Source organism: Protopterus annectens, chromosome 6.part1 (genome assembly GCF_019279795.1).
Source record: "Protopterus annectens isolate FY-2018-M chromosome 6.part1, PAN1.0, whole genome shotgun sequence".
In the NCBI taxonomy this organism is placed as follows: domain Eukaryota; kingdom Metazoa; phylum Chordata; order Ceratodontiformes; family Protopteridae; genus Protopterus; species Protopterus annectens.
In genome coordinates, this window is record NC_056738.1 from 272,327,620 (window position 1) to 272,349,834 (window position 22,215).

The 22,215-nt window shown below is 38.2% G+C and overlaps 1 protein-coding gene across 1 annotated transcript in view; it reads right to left on the minus strand.

Annotated features, from left to right (window-relative positions):
* LOC122805507 (transient receptor potential cation channel subfamily M member 2-like) overlaps positions 1-22,215 on the minus strand; it is a 914,064-nt gene that overhangs the window by 506,114 nt on the left and 385,735 nt on the right. Inside the window, exons 10-11 of the mRNA XM_044075701.1 lie at positions 6,474-6,589; positions 3,835-3,990 (exon numbers count right to left, since the gene is read on the minus strand). Coding sequence (XP_043931636.1) covers positions 3,835-3,990; positions 6,474-6,589 — 272 coding nt within the window. The remainder of the gene's footprint in view (positions 1-3,834; positions 3,991-6,473; positions 6,590-22,215) is intronic.

Genomic DNA, 22,215 nt, shown 5'->3' on the forward strand with positions numbered 1-22,215 from the left:
AACTAAGCATTTCTAGACTTGGAGAAAACATATGACAAGGACTCAAGAAAAGTGACTTGGATAGTCCTGTGATGTTTTGAAGTCCAAGAAACAAATAAAGAATTAGTGAGGTTATGTACAATGACACAGTGACACAAGTACAAGCAATGTTTAGAGTCATAGAGAGGTTCCAAGTGGGAGTGGGTATGCACCAAATTCAGCTCTCCACCCGCTATTGTCTATACTGGTGATGGACTACAAAAGCAAAGAGGGCAGTGGAGATAGAGCAGCAAAGCTGCTGTATGCAGATGATGTGGCATTACAGGCAGACTCAGAACAAAAACTTCAGCAAATGACTGGGGAGCAGAATGTAAAAGTGAAGGTACATGAGATGAAACTGAATACAGATAAGAGAATTGCAATGGCAGCAAATGGGGAAATCAGAAGAAGCTGAAAACTGAGGTAGAAAGGAGATAATGGAGCAGGTTAACAGCTTTAGGTAGATGGGAAACATGGTGTAGGAAGAGGGAAGCCTGAATGAGGAGGCCAAAGCTATAATGAGAGTGGCAACAGATAACTGGCGCATAGTGTCAGGTGCAGTATATGAGAGAAGAATGCCAAAGAAGCTAAAAAGTAAGATGTGCTAGACAGTGATGTGACCAATACAACTGTATGGTCCAGAAACCTGGGCAGTGCATGCAGAACAGCTGATAAACATAGATGTCATCGAGGTAAAGTGCCTGTGATGGATGTATGATGCAGACTATGAGACAGACAAAGAAATAAGGATCACAGGGCAGAAGCCAAAATAACTCCAATTGCAGAGAAGGTCAAAGAGAACAGATTAATTAAGGTGGTTTAGGCATCTGCAAGAAAGTAAAAGACAATCTGGTGAAGAAGATTTGGGACAGACATGAAGAAGGCAAAAGGAAACAAGGGCATTCAGCACAGAGATTGATGGACTGTATGAGAGAAGACCTGCAACAGTCAGGCATGACTTTCCAAGAAGGTAGGAGATTGGCACTGAAAGACAGAGATTGTGGCAGTTGATATGGCACCCAGACCCCATGTAGAAAATAGGTAAGGGAGGGTTGAAGATTATGATGATGATGATAACCTCTTTGGTGAATAACAATGATATTTTTGCCATGGTAGCAGCATTGAATTTGGAGATTCTGTTGTATGCCAGTTCAAGTTTGTGTTGCAGAATTGAGGAAATGCTTGTAAAGAAATGAGAAGAGAACATAATGGATTGAAGAAGACTGAGTTATCTGCAATGACATTGGTCTTATCTGTCAGAAACCGCTTGCCTCGTAAAGTTTACTAAGCTTTTTACTGACTTTTGGGATGACATTTTGTAAATCAGACTTCTGGTGATTGTCATGTATGAGCCAAAGCAGCCTAGTGGATGAAACTTACCCCAAACTGTTATAATAGCTTTCAGGCTGATAAGGTCAGTGGTTGGGTTGGAGGGAGAAATATTATGATTAGATGGGAAAATCAATATCTACTCTGAAAGAGAACATCATTAACATTTTTTGCACTGCTGAGATGCAGACTTATGCTGCAAGCCAGCACTGAAGGGAGGGAAAGTCATCTGAAAATGTAAGGAAGGGTTGCTGCCACGCAATACTTGGTTATCTAGTTTTATTCCTGGCTGAGGTGTTCCTGGAAGGCTTTCTATGCCCTCTCTGCACCCATATGTTTTGTGTCTGCTGCTGCAGTCTTCTTTTACATCCCTAAAACATGACAGATAACTAGTAATGCTCCATTTTGCCCCTAGTTTTGTCAGAGGAGGGCAACTGAGTAGTAGGTGTGCCTGTATCCTGTGATGGACTGGTATCACAACCAATACCTTTTGTTATGTTATGACCATTACTTACTATTATAGTTTCTGCCCTGACACCATTACTGTGAACAAGATAAGACTATGTATTTAAAATGGATAGACTGAAATCTGTAAGGAGAAAAATGTTATTTCATCAGTGCAGGTATTAGCAGATATATTCCTCAATACACTCAGAAAAGTATTTCAGATTGAGAGGTGTCTGTGTGGTTCATAAATGTCACACCACACTTTATGATTAATATAAGCAATAATATATAGCCCTTAAATTTAGTTATTTATTTATTTTATTTTACATTTGTTTATCAGGATGGTCCGACTGGGCTAGTGGCCCATTTTCAACAGAGGCCCTGGGAGAAAAGCTCCAATAACAACTATAGTAGCAAAGACATAACAATTAGAACAGTAGTTATAATAAAGACAGTAAAAAGATATTAAAAGTAATCTAGTGTTAATACAAACAGAAGCATAGTAAATCAGGTATAATATAGATGCAGATACAATGTCTACAGATTTTACAGTAACACCTAGTATTCGGGAAAGACAAGCTTCACTCCTATACCAGAGTAAGTATGAAGTGCCCGATGACCAGGAACAGATCCATTTATTGATTAGGTGTTCTTTAAGAATGAGTTTAAATTTAAATTTGGAGGTAGTAGGGGTGTCAAGTATACATTGGGAAATTAATAAAGTACACTTCTCTGTGTTGGAAGTCAATAAATATTTATATATCTAAGAAGATACCCATTTAAAATCTGTAGTATGCATAAAAGCAGCCAATGTTTCAGCTTCCCTGTCTTATGGAATACATATGAAACATAGTATGGAAAAGTGCTCTACACAGCTCAAGTCCCACTACTAACAGAAGTTCCCAGCTCCATGTTCTTGTGTATATATGTAATGTGCTCTTCAATCATTACCGCTCGAAGAATGCCACCTGCATCATCTGATTCAGGTAGTCATATGCTTGACATCCCTTACAAATTCAAGGTACATCATATCAGTACCGCCTTTCTAAGTGCTGTCAGGGATATATTTAGCTAGTATAATATTCACATGCTGCTTGTAAGAATACCGTATTTTTCAGCTCCTTGTGTTATCCTGGGTCTCAGTCAAGTAGAAAAAGAGATGATATACTACTGTATAACCTGAAAATGTGTTACATTCCATGGGAATATATATGACACTCAAAAACAAACTCTGTAGTTAGCTTGACTAAATAGCACAGTCTGTCGTTTTATAACACTACTAATTAAATTTTCAGCTATAAAATGAAGGGCAGTTCCAGTGATTTATGCAACATAGTGATGTCATTATTGCTGTTAAAATAAATCCTGCCAGTTCCTCATCTATCCTATAGTTTTGGTTCACTCTTTATCTATTGTTGAAATAGTCTACTCCCTTATGCTTTATTTGTGCTGTTTATCACCTGAATATGTATGTTGACCTTTTCAGTATCATACCAAACATATTCAAAGTACTTCGTTTATAACTCCACTAATGACTTCTACTAGCCCTTTTTCTTTTCTATTCATTACATTTTATCAGTCATATCATCTTCCCATCTACTAAATTCTCTTTTTCTTTATTGCAGATGTGATTGTTTTCTATTTTAGTGCTTGGATCCTGTATATACTAACTGTTTTCATAGTTTTATTATAATTGTTAGCCTTTAATTCAAATTTTATTTATATTAACTATTTGTCTCCAAAACTTATAGTCTGTAAATCTCCTGATCACCATTTTTCTTGTATGATTTCATTGTATTTGTGCACTATGGCCCAGGTGCTGGCTGAACATTGTCTTTGGAACAGTTCACTTATTTAGTCACAAATGTAAAAGAAATAAATGCAAAAACAAATATAAAAACAGACAAACAAACAGCAAGCGTAATATGAGAGTTGCCCATAATTCCTTTTGAATGTGCTTTAACATGGAAACCTACTAGCCTTGATTAAAGACATTTATCAAACGATTCTTAAGTTTATCTTTGAAAGTAATGTACTTACCTTTGAATATTTATTAAAGTGCTTTTCATCCAGTTCTCTCAGGTTATTCTCAGTAGCAAAAGTCTCCAAGCTGCCACCTAGGTTTATAAAGAGCTTAAAAAACCCTGGCCGGCACTTAATTAATGCTTTTATCATCAGCTTGTGCAGATCTTCAGTCTGTGGAAGCAAAAGAGTACATGAGCAAGTAGTTATTCTCAATAAATTCAGCTATGCCGTAGCAATTTAGAAAGCAAATGAAGCAGATGAAAAACATCACTAAAGCAATTAAAATGACTTCACTGACATGGGATTAAAATGCATCTCAAAAATGAATTACAGCAAGTTTTTAATCCAGATTTATTTATCTTAATGTTGCCTGTTAGTATAGCAAATGTACTCCACCATAAATGTATTCCGCCCTTCATTTTTGTTCTTAATCATCAATAAGGAGGCGAATACGTGGGCAGACCATTCTGGAAGGCAAGCAGTAATAGCCAGACAGGAAAATTGGACAGATAATTAGATGTGTATACAAATAGTGTTTCTATCTATCTATCTATCTATCTATCTATCTATCTATCTATCTATATGCAGACACATATACTCACATGAGTATATATACATGAGTGTGTGTGTGTGTGTGTGTGTGTGTGTGTGTGTGTGTGTGTGTGTGTGTGTGTGTGTGTGTGTGTGTGTGTGTGTGTGTGAGAAGATGGAAATTGCAGCAAAAACTTCCTGTAATGTAAAGCCTTACTAATGTATACAATATCAGTTATTATCCTTTTATTTTATTGTAGGACTACCCCTGGGATTTGAAATCCAGAGTCTGTTTAGCCTGCTTGTTGATTCAAATCATCCAAGGCACATAATTATGATGTCCAAAACAGAAGAAAGCCAGAATGCAACAGAGATTAAAAGGACATGCGCTTTCCAAGGCATTGAATTCTGCTGACTCAGATATGACTGAACTCCAAGAAACAGCCCAGACATTTAGGGTGGAATTTTTAAGATGGAATTTATGGTAACAGTATTAATGTTAGTGAGTGTGACACTGTACCATATCCAGTAATAGAACAATACTGTCAATTGTTCTATTTTCACTTGAGCCAAGCATAGTATATGTAAAAAAATGTGTTTGAAAGTTATACATACATCTTCAGATGATCTAAAGGCCAATTCTGTCCAGAAAGTGAAATGTATGGATCATTATTTCTTGAGCTTTTATGCAATACTGACCTCTCTGTATCATTCTAGGTAATTCATATTATTTTATAATTGATTTGGCCTGATAGCACAGCTATACAGATAAGATTTTTTCTGCCTAGCTTGCTTTCTCTCACAATAACTTAGATATCAAAATTTCAAGTACTTTGCTTCTGCATGCTCTTAGAATACATTGCACTAAACCACTGGCTTCCTTGACTGTCTCTAGAGACATTGTCATCTTTTGCCTTTCATTTAGTAACTCTAATAAGTGTTTATAGTGGGGTGTCACGGTGGTGCAGCAGTTAGCGTTGCCGCCTCAAAGCAAGTGGTTCTCTGGTTCAATCCTCAGCTGGGGTGCCTTCTGTGCCGAGTCGGCATGTCCTCCATGTGGCTGCGTGGGTTTCCTCCAGGTGCTTCGGTTTCATCCCACATCCCAAAGACAAGCTGTAGGTAGATTGGACACTCTAAACTGGCCCTAGGTGTGAATGTGTGTGTGTGTGTGTGTGTGTGTATGTGCCTTCTGTGGAAGGTTGGGCACTGGGCTGGCAACTCCCATAAAACTCCACTGCCAATCATGAGCAGATAGGTGATCCACTGCAGCAACCCCAACCACGAAAAGCCAGAAGAAAAAGAAGATAAGTGTTTATAGTGACCTGCTACATTTCCTTTCATGGTACATATAAAACTTATTTCAATCAAAGTAGATTACAGATTTTGTTATGCTTCTTGCTGTAATCCATAAAAACTTTATTCATGCCAACCATATTATACCACTAAGATATGAACTGGCCTCTCATTCCTCATCCTGGATCTTTGCCAAGAATCTTCCCTCCCTGATGTCTTATACTGGAATTAGTATCCTCATCCCAGCCTCATAACCTGTCTTTTTCCACAGGAACTAACAAAATAAAAAATACATCATTATTAAAAAATACACCATTAAAAATATTTATTTGCATAACCAAATTAACCTCTAAAATAATACAAGAAAGATCACATTATGAAAACAATGAGAACATCCTCATACCATCTAACCATTTTATGCACTACATAATCATGAAAAAGTAAACTCTAACAGAACTTTATTCTGTCATACAGTGTTCTTAAAATGAAAATTTCTACTTACACAATACATATTTAGTGAGCAGAGGAAAATACAATGGAAGAGTCATTTAACATAAATCTGTCCGTTACTGGCAATTTATAAAAGCATCAAACAAATATAATTTTAAACTACAGGTATGTTTATAATGTATATATGTCCAGGCAATATTCTCATTTTTGGTTTATTTAACACTTACCTGAGCTAGAATAAACAGTTTGAGGTAAAAACATCGACATCTGTTAAAGCATATCTACTGCAAAAGGACACTTTACAAACTACCTACCTAATTTAGCATTAGAGAGGGTGCAGTGTAAGCTTGTGTGTTTAGTTCATCAGATTGTAAACTTACTTTCCATTTCTTGGCATCACTGAAGATCTTATTCCTCGCTATATCAACCCGGTTCCATGCCATAGCCAACTCTATCTGGTGTGTCCGTGTCTCAGTATTATTCTCTGAAGCTGAAACTTTATATGAATATGAAAAATCAGTAGACATAACATATAGTTAACTTCTGTTTGTTTCCATACCTTTTGATACAGATGACATATAGCTCCATTTTGGTTCCTGTTTCAAAAAGTGGCCATTTAAATGATGGACTTTTTCAATGCCTTTTTGCCTGCTGTTTAATCATATGTGTGTGTGTGTGTGTGTGTGTGTGTGTGTGTGTGTGTGTGTGTGTGTGTGTGTGTGTGTGTGTGTGTGTGTGTGTGCACCCGCGTGTCTCTATGCACCTTTGTTGGGGTATGCATCTGTGCATTTCAATGTGTTTGTGTGAGTGAGTATGTGCCTGTGCCCTCATGTGTATGTATGTCTATTCTTTCATATGAATGCACTCATGCATATGTGCCTGTGCCAATAACTTTGTGTATGGTGTACATGTTAATAAATACTAATAATATTACAGAATAATAAATATTAATAAATACATTCATTTAGTCCACCTGGATTTTACTTTTGATTACAGTTCTATAGATAGGGACCTGAAATCAGAGATCACTACAGCTGGCCAAATCACAGCCAAAGAAAATAATTTCCAAAAATGTTGCCAAACTGTGCAGTCACCAAAATAATCCATAAATGGGGTCTTAACTCACAAACCACCCATGGGGGGAGCCCCAATATACCAGCTATATACAGCCTACAATGATACATTGAATTCATTATATCATGGGGTAGGTTATAGTTGATTTCTGGAGTGGGGAGGGTTCTTTTGTGTGTGCACAGCTCAGCCAAATATTTTTGTATAAAGTGCAGTTTCACCACAGTCTGTTGCTCTTACCAGAAATCATATGATAATATGTGGAAGACTTAATAACACTACTCATATTTAAGATTCACTCTAAATATAGGAGATGAAGGAATAGTGTGTCAGTTTTTTCCCCTTGAACTTTGCATAGAAGTGCAGTCTAAGCTATGCGTTTTCTAATCATGAGTATTACACAAAGGCATAGAAGATAAACTTACGTCTCCCAAACAAGGTGGAAGTCAGTCTGTCACGCCACAATTTAAGTGAAAACAAATGCAAGAACGTTTCTGTTTCATGTTTTTTTTTTTTTTTTCTGTGCTAGATCACAAAACTACTTCATTCATTCATTCATTCATTCTTTGTTACCTATTTCATAGATTCATAGGTTGGTACTAGGCTATCAGCCCTAGGGCCTATACAAGCCTAGCCATAACAATTCCCTGGCTATTTCTTCCCACACTATTACTTCCCTGGACCCCTGTCTAGCAGGGTGACTGACGTGATCCCTGGGATGAATTTCCTTTCTCCCATCCAATCGTCAAGGTTCCTTTTGAAGAGGGCCAAAGAGGCACTCTGCTTGACATGTATGGGCAATCTATTCCAGAGTCTGGGGAGTCTCTGGGTCAGGAACCTATGCCTCCAGCATGTTTTGTTTATTGTGATGACAAGGTTTAGATCCCTGGAGCATGTGGCTCTGAGGGATTGGGATTTCTTTAAGTGTAGCATGTCCAACAGCTCTGGGTTTGACATGGCCTTGTATGTTAAGCAGAGATCGCCTCTGAGTAGACGATATGCGACAGAGTATAGAGGGAGTTTTTTAAGGTGGTCAGCGTAGGGCATCTGCTTTAGGCCTGTGATTCTTTTAGTGAGGTATTTCTGTGGCCTTTCCAGTTGTTGCAGATGTCTTGAGAGGTACATACCAAATGGGGCCCTGTATTCTATAATGGGTCTAATGAGGGATGAGTACAGTGGGACAATGACCTCCTTTTTTCTGGATGAAAAGACCTTAGTGATGAGGTGTGCCACATAGAAGGATTTCCTGACTGTTGTGGCGATGTGGTTATTGAAGGTGAGACCACTGTCCACCTGTGTTCCTAAGTCTCTTATCACACTTTCAGTGTTTAGTGTACTGCCACCTATATGGTAATTCATGGATACATGTTTTTTTTTCCCAAAGGGGATAACTATACATTTCTTGGCATTGAGTTTGAGCCCATGGCTCTGGCACCAAGCATCTGTTTCTATAAGACCCTTTTGTAGAGTATCCACATAATTTGTGGATTCAATAATGGCTCCCAGTTTGCAGTCATCTGTGAACTGTGTTAGCCAGAGTCCCTTAGTGTTGGCCTGTACTTCAGAGAAGTAGATGCCAAACAAGAGTGGTCCCAGGACTGAACGCTGAGGTACTCCACTTGTCACTTGTCTGGAGCTGGACTTGGAGTCGGCTACTTTTACAGTGTGGGTTCTGTCAGTAAACCAGTTAGCAATCCATTGGGTGATGTAGGGATTAATGCCCAGCTTAGTAAGTTTATCTATGATTCCAGAGTGGGGGGTGGTGTCAAAGGCCTTGGCAAGGTCTAGATAGGCTGTGTGGACCACCTTACCCTTGTCCATGGCTCTGGAGACTGATTTGAAGAAGTCAGTCAGGTTCAGGAGACAAGATCGGCCCTTCACGAACCCAAACTGGGTGGGGTCCAGTGTTTGAAGGTTGCCAATGTCTTTGTTTATAAGTTCCATAATAATACGCTCCATGGCCTTGCAGATAAGGCTTGTCAGACTGATGGGACGGTACTTTCTGAGATCCAAGGTGGATCCCCCCCCCTTGTGGAGTGGAATAACGGTAGCTTTGTGCCACTCAGTGGGCATGGAACCTGAGGTGAGGCTATGATTAAACATGACACTTAGGCGAGGTGCCAGTTCATATTGTAGTTCATGTAGTACACAGCCCAGGATGTTATCTGGTCCAATGGATGCTGTATTCTTAGCTTTGGAGAGTGTGCTTTTTATCTGTGTGGCCGTTATTACCGGAATTTGGCAATCTTCCGGTATTGAGATGGGCCATTTAGGGGGTGAGAGGGGGGTGAAGTTGGCACTGAATCGATCTGCCAGGATATTGGCAATATCATTGGGATCAGTATATTTAATGCCATTCTGTTTTAGCTCAGAGCAGATCTGAGCATTGCCATTTAGACATAGTTATAGAATGCCTTGTGGCTGTCTTTGGAATCTTTGGCAATTTTATTTTCGTAACTAGCTTTGGAGGATTTTATGAGGGATCTCAGTTTCTTACTGAGGCTGGCAAGGGAGTTTTTTTGCATCCTGGGATTTTCCTCTTTTCTGAAACAGTTTCTTCCTTTTGTTGTAAAGTTTGTTTATGGCAGGGGACCACCAGATTGTAATCCTTTTTTTGGATGAAAGCATCTTGGTTCTAGTTGGGATGGCATGATTCATGCATGAGTGGATGTGCTCGTACAGTGCCTTAGTGTAGGATTCAGCAGTTGAACTTTCAGTTCCCGTCTGCATGGGTGTCATGAAGTTTGTCACTTCTGACTTGAGTAGCATGAAGTTGGCTTTAGAGAAGTTCTTTATGGAGGTTTCCTTACTGGGGGTGGGGGGGTGAGATGTGGATGTTAAGGGTGATTAGCTTATGGTCAGACCTGACTAACAAGAGGGTGACCATAGGTGTGGAGCATTGATTTCCCATGTTGGTAATGACCAGGTCTTGGATATTGGAGCCCCCGGTGAGACTATGGATTAGTTGATCCAGAGCATTGGAATTTATGAATTCCAAGAACCGTTGGGCAAAGGTGTTGGTACATGAGTAGTTTTCCCAGTTAATGACAGGGTAGTTAGCAGGTGTATTAGGGTGTTTGGCTCTATCTTAATATTTTCCAGTATGTTTAGAAAGGTGTAGTGAGACTCTTGGGATATGGTGGGGGATCTGTAGCAAGCTACAATTTGGATTGCAGTCTTACCTAGTGTTAGTTGCACCTGGAGAATTTCAGATGCATTATGTTGGGCAACTAGCCTGGTGGTGTGAATATCCTTGGTGAATATTGACAATCCTCCACCTTTAGTGTTTTGGTCCTGGTTTGGTGGCCGAAAAGTGTGGTAAGAGTTGTAGCCTGGTATTGCAGGGGTGCTCTCTGGAGCCTTGAACCAGGTCTCAGTTACTGCACAGATATCGATGTTCTCCATTTTTAGGAGTGCCTCGAGAGAGTGCATTTTAAGGTTTAGACTTCTAGCATTGAGTAGCATTACCTTCAGATTTTGCATGCTTGTACCTGTTACAATGGTGGTTTTGTCCATTGAACTTTGCCTGAAAAAGGCACTAGAGGGGTGGCAAGAGCCTTACCCAGTAACCTGAATCCCAGGGGTGACAGGTGCAGACCACCTCTGGAAAAGCATCGTGGTCTGTCAATCATGTCGTCCCAGGCAGACAGATACTAGATCCCCTTTGAATGACACCAGAAGTTTAGCCAATTGTTAAAGTCAATCATTTTGTCCTTATATTGTGGTATAATTCTGGGCGAAGGCAGGATGCTACTCAGGGCTAGGGTCATACCTGCCTGGGCAACATGATCCGAGAGCTCTTCCATGTCTCTTTTCATGTAGTCCAGGGAGGTACATCTTAGGTCATTCACTCCAACATGGACAATGACAGAGTCATATTTGTACTTGTTGTGGAGTGACTTGAGTGCATTCGTTATGTGGCAGATCCTGGCACCCGACAGGCAGCTGACTGTAATTTTCTCCTTGTTCAACCTGGTGAGAAGGACATCAGTGTGCCGGACTATAGAGTCACTTATGACTAAAGTGTTAGGTACATTGTCTTGCCTTAGGGGCTGTTGCTGGGTGGCACGCTGGTGTTGTGAACTATGTGACACTTTGGTTGTGATTGGTGTTTGTTTGCATTTCAGCTTCAGAGGTTCTTGTTGCTTGGGCAGGTTACAGTTAAGAGCTTCTGCATATGTAGATTTAGTATTGCTGTATGTGGGTGTTGGTGGTGTGGGTTTAGAAGGGCTGTGTGTTGCTTGAGGTGTAGTGTGGATGTTAACCTTCTCCTCTTGACTGTCTAGCACAATCTTGGGTGGAGACAGCTTTGCTTCCATTTTGCCTATGTAAGTACATATCCCACAGGTTGTAGTGTTGAGTGGTAGGAGGAGAGGGTTGTCTGTGTACATGAGGCAATTGCTGCATTGCCCCAGTATGCCCAGATTCACCAGGTGGACAGGAGAAATCACTGGAAGCTGACCCTTGGACATGCCTGGTTTGGTGCTTTTTTTTTTTTTTTTGCAAAGTACAGGAGCTGTTTTCCCTTATCTTAGCCAGGTACTTTGCAATTATAGGCTGTTTAGTGCCTACTATTAATTTATCCTTATTAACAAGGAGAGTTGAGTGCTTGTATCAGTTTAAGGCTTCCTAGTGATTTCCAGCAGGTATTAGAGAAAGTGCTAGTCACAGGGATGCTTAAAGGTAAGATGAAAAAAATGCACACTGCAGTGTGCACTAGAGAAGTTAGATGTGAAAGTAGATAACTTAAGTTTTACCTGTTTAAAAAGTTAAGTTTAGTGGAGAGTTACTATTTTTAAAACAGCAAGATGGGTTGAAAGGGATGGTCACTTTTGTATTCTGGTACTATGGAATACAGTAGGATGGCCAATAAATTTAAATAGTTGAAGGGGAGGGATTTCAAAAATGATGATTTTGTGATTACTCACACAAGCCAGTGAAAGTAGAGAGGAAATGAGATATATGGTCAGATTAACATAAGAGGCAGGCAACTAAAAAGACAGTGGTATTCTGCCTGACTCAGAAGAGAGAGAGCTGTGGTCTCTTTTGAAATTTTAATATGCTGTTAAAGCAGAATGCAAGTAAAACACAAGGTAAAGAAAACAAACCACAGTATTCAAAATATAGAAAGCCAATAAAGGATAGCTTATCCTTTCCTTCACAGCAAAGTATAGCAGAGTCTGGATGAGCCTTTCTGGTAAAGCTCTGAAATGTTTTATTTTACCCCTTAAATAGAAGATTTAATTCCAAGCTCCACCCCCTCAGTTAACAAATGATTAACCTTAAGTGACCTCTTCTATCTTATGAATGAGTCCTTAATTGATCAGTTCTAATTTCTGCCTGACAGTTCTAATTTCTGCCTGACTCAGAAGGGAGAGAGTTGTGGTCTCTTTTGAAGTTTTAATATGCTGTTAAAGCAGAATGCAAGTAAAACACAAGGTAAAGAAAACAAACCACAGTATTCAAAATATAGAAAGGCAATACAGTAATACAAAATACAAAAAATAAAAGCAAACTAACCTTTCCTTCACAGCAAAGTGTAGCAGAGTCTGGATGAGCCTTTCTGGTAAATCCTTTTTCAGTAACATGGGAGAGACAGAACTTATCCTATCATTCAGTGAGCACAAGGAAGAGAATCAATTTCTACCCAGGATGCCATTTTGTCACAAGGTACACACACACACATACAAAGACAGAGACATATATACACATGGTATGCATTTTAGGTAAGTTTGGGAGATCATCAGTTCACCTATGGCATGCCCTTGGAATGTCGTAAGAATCCAGAGCAGACAGTGAAAACCCACACAGGTACAGGGAAGACATGCAGATTCTGCACAAAAGGTACCTTAGTTGAGAAGTGAACTGGACAGCCAAGCTCTGCCAAGCAGCCACACTAACTGCTGCACCACTGTACATCACCCCCCCCCCCAAAAAAAAATTAATTAATTAAGGAAAGAAATATTGTCTCCCTCTTCTGTTTGGACAGCATACTGTAATATTACTTAACTGCATACTGATTGATAGCAGAATATTTTCTGTATTATCATCTTAAACCAGAAGAACAGTATTAAGTATCAGAAAGATTAAGGTGTGAGACAGTTCTACTGTGTAATGGGATAAGACCCTGAGCATGGTGCAGGTGACATGCTTATGAATAGCTGTTTGACTGCATGTAGGAGCTGGCAGGAGAGAAGGGGAGTAACTGCCTGTGGCCAGCTTAGGGTTGAAAGGTAGCTCAAGCTCATCGCATGAGGTGTTACACCTTATGGGGTTCGAGGCTAGCAAGCCCATACTACCAAAGTGCATGTGCATTGTAACCCAAAGTGAAATTCATAGAATAGAGGCATGTTTCCCCTTGGAGGGTAGCCAGCAGCAGAGCTCAAAGTAGGAGAAGGAGGGGGGGGCATTCTCCTATCTGTGGAGAGGGTAGATCACCCCTTAAGACTAGCAAGTTAGCCAAACCCCTACCATTGACTCTTGCTGCTAGGGAATAGATAATTCTACTGAGATTCCCAGGTGGGAAAAAGTGTGTCATAATGTTCTTGCCTAGTCTGGGAATGCCAGGCTTCCAGCCTCGTGGAATAAATGGGTCAGCTGATGAAGGAAGTGCAGCAATTAGACAGGATTTAAGGAGGCAAAAAAAAAGAATACAGGAGCACTGGAAAATTGCACCTGTGGTTTTTTTCACAATTGCTGCAATTTCCACTTTCATCTTTGTACAAATTGTATTTTTCTTTTTATAAATAATGAAATTATATGTTTGACTAATGCTGAATCTGTTTATATATTCAAGTAAATCTAAAAAGTATAGCATGCATTTAACATGATGTTGCAGAATGTAGTAAAGGCATTTGATTTCTGTTCTGACTGGTTTCATTATTAAGGCTATATTTTAGAGGCTGATCAGAAGAACCCTGAGTTAAAACAAGCAGAGAACTTTTCAGTGACAAAGGGAATTAAACAACAGGTATGAGAAAAGGTCAAAATATCACGAATGACATGGATAAGGAAGTGACTACATCGTTTTGCTCTGTATGATTACATTTCCCTGCTAATAATTTGTTTATCCTAAATGTTAAATTAAATATATTGGTTTAAATCCCCTATTTTTTAATGTTGAATATGTTCAAGTAAGTTGAATAGACACCATATAAGTTTAAGTCACCTAATTGCATAATTATAAAATCAATCAGTCAACATAATTACTAGAAACCATTTTCAAGCAGGCTGTGCATTCTATGTTCTCTGCATTTATAGGGTTTTGGAACTACATTTTACATTTACATATACTGTGAGGGAAGCAGCTCACTTACTGATTTCATTTTTCAGCAAAACAGGCAGAGATAATTAGGTTTTCAGTATTATCAGTTCAAGTTGGAGTCCCAACAGAATATCTTATATATATATATATATATATATATATATATATATATATATATATATATATATATGTTGTGTTGCATATTGTTCAGAGGCCTGGAGGAGGTACGGTGTAAAGATAGCCTAGTACCTACCTATGAAACTATGAACCTATGAAGTGCAGCCAGCGCTGCAGTTAAGAAAAACTAAGAATGAAAGCACTTAGCACATGGCAGCACACCTGTCTAATAACCTACAAGATTAATACAAGCTGCAACATAGCCAGCTACTCGGGTAGTGGGGTCAGGTACTGAAACCTGAAATTACACAGTTTTTGCAAAACATTTCTGCCCTTTTTCATAACATTTTCTGCAATGCTCTACTGTTCCTGGTTGTATATAATAAATGATGTTCCATTCAAACTGACTCAAGCAATACACCTGCAGCAATGCACTTTCAGTTCAGCAAAAATTGTGTCATATATTTAGATGAGCTGACGAGTCATCAGATTAGCCAGACTATATAAACCACATGCTTATACACATTCAGTGAGCACAGACTACAGGCCAGTGTTTAGGAGCTGTACACTTTCTTAGACGTAGAAATGTCAAGAGCTGTAAATTTCATTAGAGCTGTGAAATCATTTTAAAAAAGAGAAAACAAATCTGCACATTTAAAATAAAGCAACACTAACATCCTTGGAATAATGGCTACTACTGTTTCTTTTCTACACAAACATACACACACACACACACATATATATATATATATATATATATATATATATTTATATATACATACATACATATATATTTATAAATATTGCAAGTCCAAGGAAGAACAACTTTAAGCACCAGATTTTAGTAATTTACATAACAGATCAAAATTGTTGCCCCACTTGGCTTGACAGTTCAAAGCAAAAACAAAATACCACCTTTGATTACTTATTACCAACTATTTACAGTCCACACACAGCCCCTCCAGGAAACAGGCTGTCCCAGCTCTATAATCCAGATTGTTCCTTGACATAGATTGCACAAATTAGCCATAATTGCACTGTCACACTCACCACCTCCAGTGCCTGTGATCAAGGCATTTGTCACAATACCCCACTCAGGCATTGCTGACAAACTCAAGAAGTTAGATATAAACCTTTATATCACCCAGTGGATAGCCAGCTGGCTCATAAACAAGACCCATGAAGTTAGAACTGGGGAGTCCACCTCTACAAAGAGGACAATCACCAGTGGAGTCCCACAGGGGTCAGCCCTGAGAACACTCCTTTTATGTATCTACTTCCCTGAAGTCAAGGCCAACATCAAAGGCTTCCGGCTGACCAAATTTACAGATGACTGCAAGTTAAGAGCAGCCATAGAATCCCCCACCAACACTAATGTTCTTCAAGAGGGGCTGACACAGGCAAATAAATGATGTCAGAGCTAATTAAAACTAAATGCCAGAAAATACATAAAAGTGAGCCACCCCTGGTAACTATCATACTGACAATGCACCTCTAAGAGGTGACCCAGTAGTCAGGGACTTGGGGACACACATACAGAGCAGTTTAGCCTTTGTCCATCATGTGTCTACAGTAGTGAGGTAATCATTCTCTGTTGTGCAATGTATAAACAAAGGTATGGCATCTAGGTCCAATGAGGTTATTGTTCCACTGTATTTGGTATTCATCATACCTATCACTGATTACAAGGCTACCTTTTGCATATATCTGAGCAGACACATTCAACAACTGGAACATCCACAGATGTTCCTCTCTAAAAAGTTTAGGGAGTAAATAACACCTATTATGCAAACCACCTCAAAGCCCTATCCCTGTATTCTGTCTCCTACATGCTGTTGAGGGGAGATCTATGCCTGGCATACAAGGCATCACCGTAGCCCGCCCTGATAGACCTACAAATGCACAAAACAAAAAACACCATAATCACCCATTCTAAAGAATTAAACCTTGCCTGTGATAAAAGGAGTACCTGCTAGAGACATAGCTGTTAACCCAGAGACTACCCGTCTTCTGAACAGGTTCCCCATCCTTTGAAGCAGAGTTATTCCCTAACCCAAATCAAGTGTAGATGGGGAACAGGAAATTCATCCCTGGTTTGGCACCTATGTCTTTAATGGACATAGGCAGACTGTAAATAGTTCACCTCCTAGCCTCTTGCCTGTAAATGTTTTATCTCCCAAGTCCCTGCTTACACTTGCCAAGGGTACCAGAACTTATCAGAGATCTGGAATGCATGGCTAGGCTTAAAAAGGTCCTAGCGGTTGTTAGCCTGGTACACAACTATGAACCTATGAACCTATTAAGCTCCTGCTCATATTTCTGAACCTCCATATGAGAAACAAACTTCCTCTTTTGCTGTTTTAGGTTACATCTTTTTGTATAGCATTAATTGGTAATCACTGCTTTGTTAACTGGCTAATGCATAGTTTTCTTGATTAACACTGTGGAAAACATTTCATTCTCAAGCACATTTAATGTCACATACACCTTTTTACTACTCGGCATGTCACAACTACCATCTCTTAGCATAAAAAAGTAGGAGTTTCAGACTCACAATGATGGGTTATAGAACCTCAACAACTCATCAGTGGTTCTGTTACCTATGCTGGATCTGTGATTTACCACACCTCTCAACCTCTAAGTGCATGAAATCAGGGCAAAGTTAAAAATAATGGTGGCACAAATGCTCAAACTCAGGGACAGATTTTAAATATTGTTCTTATAAACTTAGATAGTTGATAGAATAACAAGTCTGACACTTGACTATAGGTAATTATTTAGTGACTTCAATCCTCAATGATTTGCCAGAAAACCACAAACTTTAGGTGGAACAGAGAAAAAATGTGAGGCAAAAATATGGGCTGACTGTGAAAATCTATACAGTTGAGACGTACGTGGCTCACTCTACACTGAATGAGTAAAGGGATAGAGCCCCCCCCCCCAGTCAAACTCTGAATCACAATCTGTCTACTTACTCAGCGATTGTAATGAAGTATGAGAAGTTGGAACACTGAAGTGCCTAAATGACAAATTATACTTTAAGGAATAGAAAGACCACTTTACATCTAACCACCCCCATTCTATGATGAAATATTATTTTCTGCATTCTTTATTGTTCTGATGGTATAGCACATAGGGGTGCTCCTCACCTTAAATGTCTTAGAATAGCACTGCCCAAAGATATATCTAATCATTGGTACTTACCATATTTTTTTAATTAAAATCAGAGGTCACTAACACAGCTTTGTAAAACAGGATCCTTTTTAGTTCACAAAATTCTCAGTGTGCCTCAAGAGATAGCTGCACCTTGACAATAGTTTTCCTTCTCATGAGATCTATCAAATGACAAGCAACATGCCCAAACTTTATTTAGTACCCAATTTGTCCAAGTATAGACCAGTTTCTATGGTCTATATTTTTTCTAGTTGTGGTCTTACCACCATAGTGGCTATACAGTATCCACATAACATAACTTCTACCATACTTAGTTTACTTTTCTTAGAATTTACAGTTAAGCCTCCTTGTCGCATGGATACTAACTTAGCCTGTACTTTTGGAAAGTGAGACGTCTGGTTGTCTAAATAGACAGTCATGTCACCCAGGTAAGCCTAGTTCAAGCCTGTGCACTGCTTGGATTGCATGATGTAGGCATTGTAACAATTGATCACAGTGATTACCATCTGTATCAATAACTTTCTTTAACGTGAACTTCAGTGTTTTATTAAACCTGTCTATTAATCTATCAGTCTGCAAATTGTTGACCGATGTATTCAATATTTAACTTTAAACTAGTAGTATAACTGATATGATATCCTTGACATAAAGGGTGTGCCTTCATCATTAAGTACTTCTTTAGGGATACCCACTCTGGAGAATAATAATGCTAGTTTTCTGAAACAGTCTTGGTATTAGTTTTGTGTAATGGCACTGTTTCTGGAAATTTTGTAGCATAGTCCATTGTTACTAGTACACTCTGATACTCATTGCTAGATTATGATATCCACAGCAATATGTTCTAATGGTACTTCTATAAAAGGCAGTTGGGACCAAGGGACTTTTACAGACAGGATGAGGTGCAGTTTTCTGGCCTCCTGGAAAAAGAAGCACAGCAGTTTTCTATCTCTTTCATTAAGCATGGGTGGTAAAATCTGGCTAATGCACTTGCCTTAGTTTTGGCCATCATCAGGTGACCTCCCAATATGTGTTGATGGGATAGCTTTATTACTAGTTTCCTATAAGGTTTTGTCATCATCATCTATCTTTACTTACTCTATATAAAAGATAATCTTTTAATTCAAAATAGTGATAAGAAGTAATGGAAACATGTTGTTTATTACCTTTCCCCTAGAACATTGGTAATTATAATTTCTCATTGTGTGTTTATGTGGCTTACCCGAAAGTCCACTAGATCAGGACTGCTTTCTTTAGTAACTTGTTTTGAGGTAAGAGGCATAGCTCCCTCCACCATCAAAACATAACATTGGCACTACAGCTTCTAATTTGCCTTCCCCTGCAAATAGCAGTTCTAGAAAAAAATCACCTTCTGTTTTATTATCTCTTCTAGCTATACAAGCCTTGTGATTGCTGTTTTTTCACAGTTATTTTTGTATCATATTCTGGTTGGATACCACACTCTCTTTTGTTTGTCTATGTTGCCTTTCATTTAATCGGCAAAGGGTATCTCAAAACTACATATATCTTATTTTTTTTTCTTTTCCTGCTTATAGATATTTATTGCTTAGAGTCTGCCTTCACGTGAATTTATATACTAACAGAAGTGAGTTCAGAACTCTTCATTTCCTTATCTGTCACTTTAAGTATTTACCATTTCTTTGTCCTGAGAATCAACCCTCATTACCTAACTTATTTTGCATCTGTTTTGTTAATAACATTGTTTATAAGCCCTTCTGCAGACTTCTGTCTTATATGGCTTTTACTTCAGGGTTTTCTATCAGTTCACCTTCAATTCCTACACTGACACATCTAACAGTTTTAGGTTTTTGCTGTTCAATGACCATGATACGCTTCTGATAACATAAAGTATCCTTGTCATTGTCTAAGCATGACCGAATTCTAATCCTTTTGTTGCTACTTTGATAACTTCCTTCTCCTGATATAAATACTGGACCTCTATGTTAATGTCACTGTCATAGTCCCTCTCCCAAATCCTATAAAAATTCAGTGTGTCAAGCTATACCTCTTTCTTGTTTATACACACACATACACATATATATATATATATATATATATATATATATATATATATATATATATATATATATATATATATATACACACACACACACACACACACACACACACACACATATATATATATATATATATATATACATACTCATTTAATTCTGTGCTTTACTCACATTTCCATCTTAAAAAGCCAGATTTGGACAGTTGTTTGAGTTTAACTAGAGTGTGTGGTAATTAACCCAGCCCCTGTGGTATTTTATGTTACACATAGGATTGCCACCTTTCATTGGGGCTAAAACTGGAGAAAGGCCACACCCCTCACATCACCCATAACCCCACCCATTTCCACCCCCTCTACCATCCAAGTTATACCCATTTTGTGATGTCTTCATGACATCAGCTGATGGGGAATCCACTCTTTTTCCGTTCCTGATGCCTGCTTTCTGCCAATTTACTATACTTTTCTGTAAAAAAAAAAAGCATAGTATATATGCTGATTTAACAAACTCTGATAGTCTCTTTTTTTTTTTGAAACAGCATACCAGAGTTTGTACAGTGTTTTCCGGACTACTGGATAATCAGTTTAATTTCCAGATATTCTGGAAAAAAATGGAGAGGTGGCAACCCTAGTTACACAAGCCATCAGCCTTCTTAGTCTTGGGACTGTGCAAGCTTGAAAGATCTAATACAAAGCATTTGAACTACATTTTGCATCCAAAGAAGTACATTTCTACTACATTTAAAACATTGCCCTGATCTTACATTTCAATAAGTTTTGTATGCTGTGATTGATCTTTATCTGAAGTTAAATATATCATTTAAGGGCATTTTTATAATCTGCAGTTTCTTTGCTGACCTAAGTGTTCTGAGAGGTCCCTCGTCATTGCATTTTACTATCTCTCTTCTGAATCTGAAGCTACAACTGTAAATTGATTTTGGTTTTACAGTATCCATTGTTATTTTTCTGAGCTCTTAAATGAATTATCAACATTGCTCATTTAATTCTGTGTTTTACTTACTTTTCAGGCAGCATCCATTGTTATGTTTCTCAGCTCTTAACTGGAAAATTAGCATTGCTCATCTAAATCAGTGCGGTAGTAACTTTTTATATTTAAAACTAAAATCCCATTTTGGCCAGTAGTGTGAGTTAAACTAGAGTGTGTGGGAATTAGCCCAGCATGCCTGGTATTCAGCATTAAACAGGTGGTCAGCCATTTTATTCTTGGGATGGCTGGAAGCTTAGAAGGTTGTAAAAAAGCATTTGAACTACATTTTGCGTCCACAGAAGTACATTTAAATTACATTTAAAATATTTCACTTATTTTATGATTTAAATCACTTTTTGTGTTCTGCTTGCTCTTTATCTGGAGATAAAGCTATTACTATAAGGCATTTTTGTAGTATGCAGTGCTTTTTGGTTTCTTAGCTGTGCCTAGGTATTCTGAGATGATACACATTTGATCGACTGTTTCCTACCTCTCTTCTAAATCTAAAGCACAAGTTATAATTTGATTTGGGTTTTACAGGATCCATTGTTGTTTCTCTGAGATTTTAATTGGATTATAAGCACTGCTCATCAAACTATGATGGTGCTGTTATAAAGTGATTTGGGTTTTATAGTATCCATTGTTAATCCTCTGAGTTTCTGAGTTAATTATCAGCATTGCTCATCTAATTATGTGTTGTAGTCACTTTTCAAACTTAAAAGAAAAAGCCAGAATCAGCCCCAATGTGCTTTTACATTAGATAAGCAGTCAGCCATCTTAGTTGTGGGACTGCTGGAAGTTTGGAAGCTTGAAAACAAAGCATTTGGACTACATTTTGCAGCCAAGTAGATACATTTAAATTCCATTAAAATATTGCATTTATCCTATCTTTTAAATCAGTTGTATGTTTTATATTTTGTCTTTAAAGTTATTAATTTGAAGTATTTTATTCTATGCAGTTTTTTTGGTTTCTCTGTTAGACCTAGGTGTTCAGAGAGGACACTCATTCAACTGCATTTTTACTAACACTCTTCTGAATCTGAAGCTATAAATATAACTATAAATTGATTTGGGTTTTACAATATTAATTCTTATTTCTCGAGTTCTTAATTTATCAGCATTGCTTATCTAATTCTGTGTTTTACTCACTTTTCAGACAGTATCCATTGTTATTTTTCTGAGCTCTTAAATGGATTGTAACCATTGCTCATCAAATTCTGCACTGTAGCCACTTTTCAAACTTATAAACAAAAAAACAGCTTTAGGCAAGTTTGTGAGTTGTAACTAGGCTGTGTTATAGTTATCCCTACTTCCCTTGTTTACACTGCACAAGCAGTCAACCATCTTAAGTTTGGGACTGCTAGAAGTTTGGAAGCTTGAAAACAACGCATTCAGACTACATTTTTAAAGCCAGGGAAGTACATATAAACTACATTTGAAATATTGCACTTATCTCTTAAATTAGTTTTGTGCTTT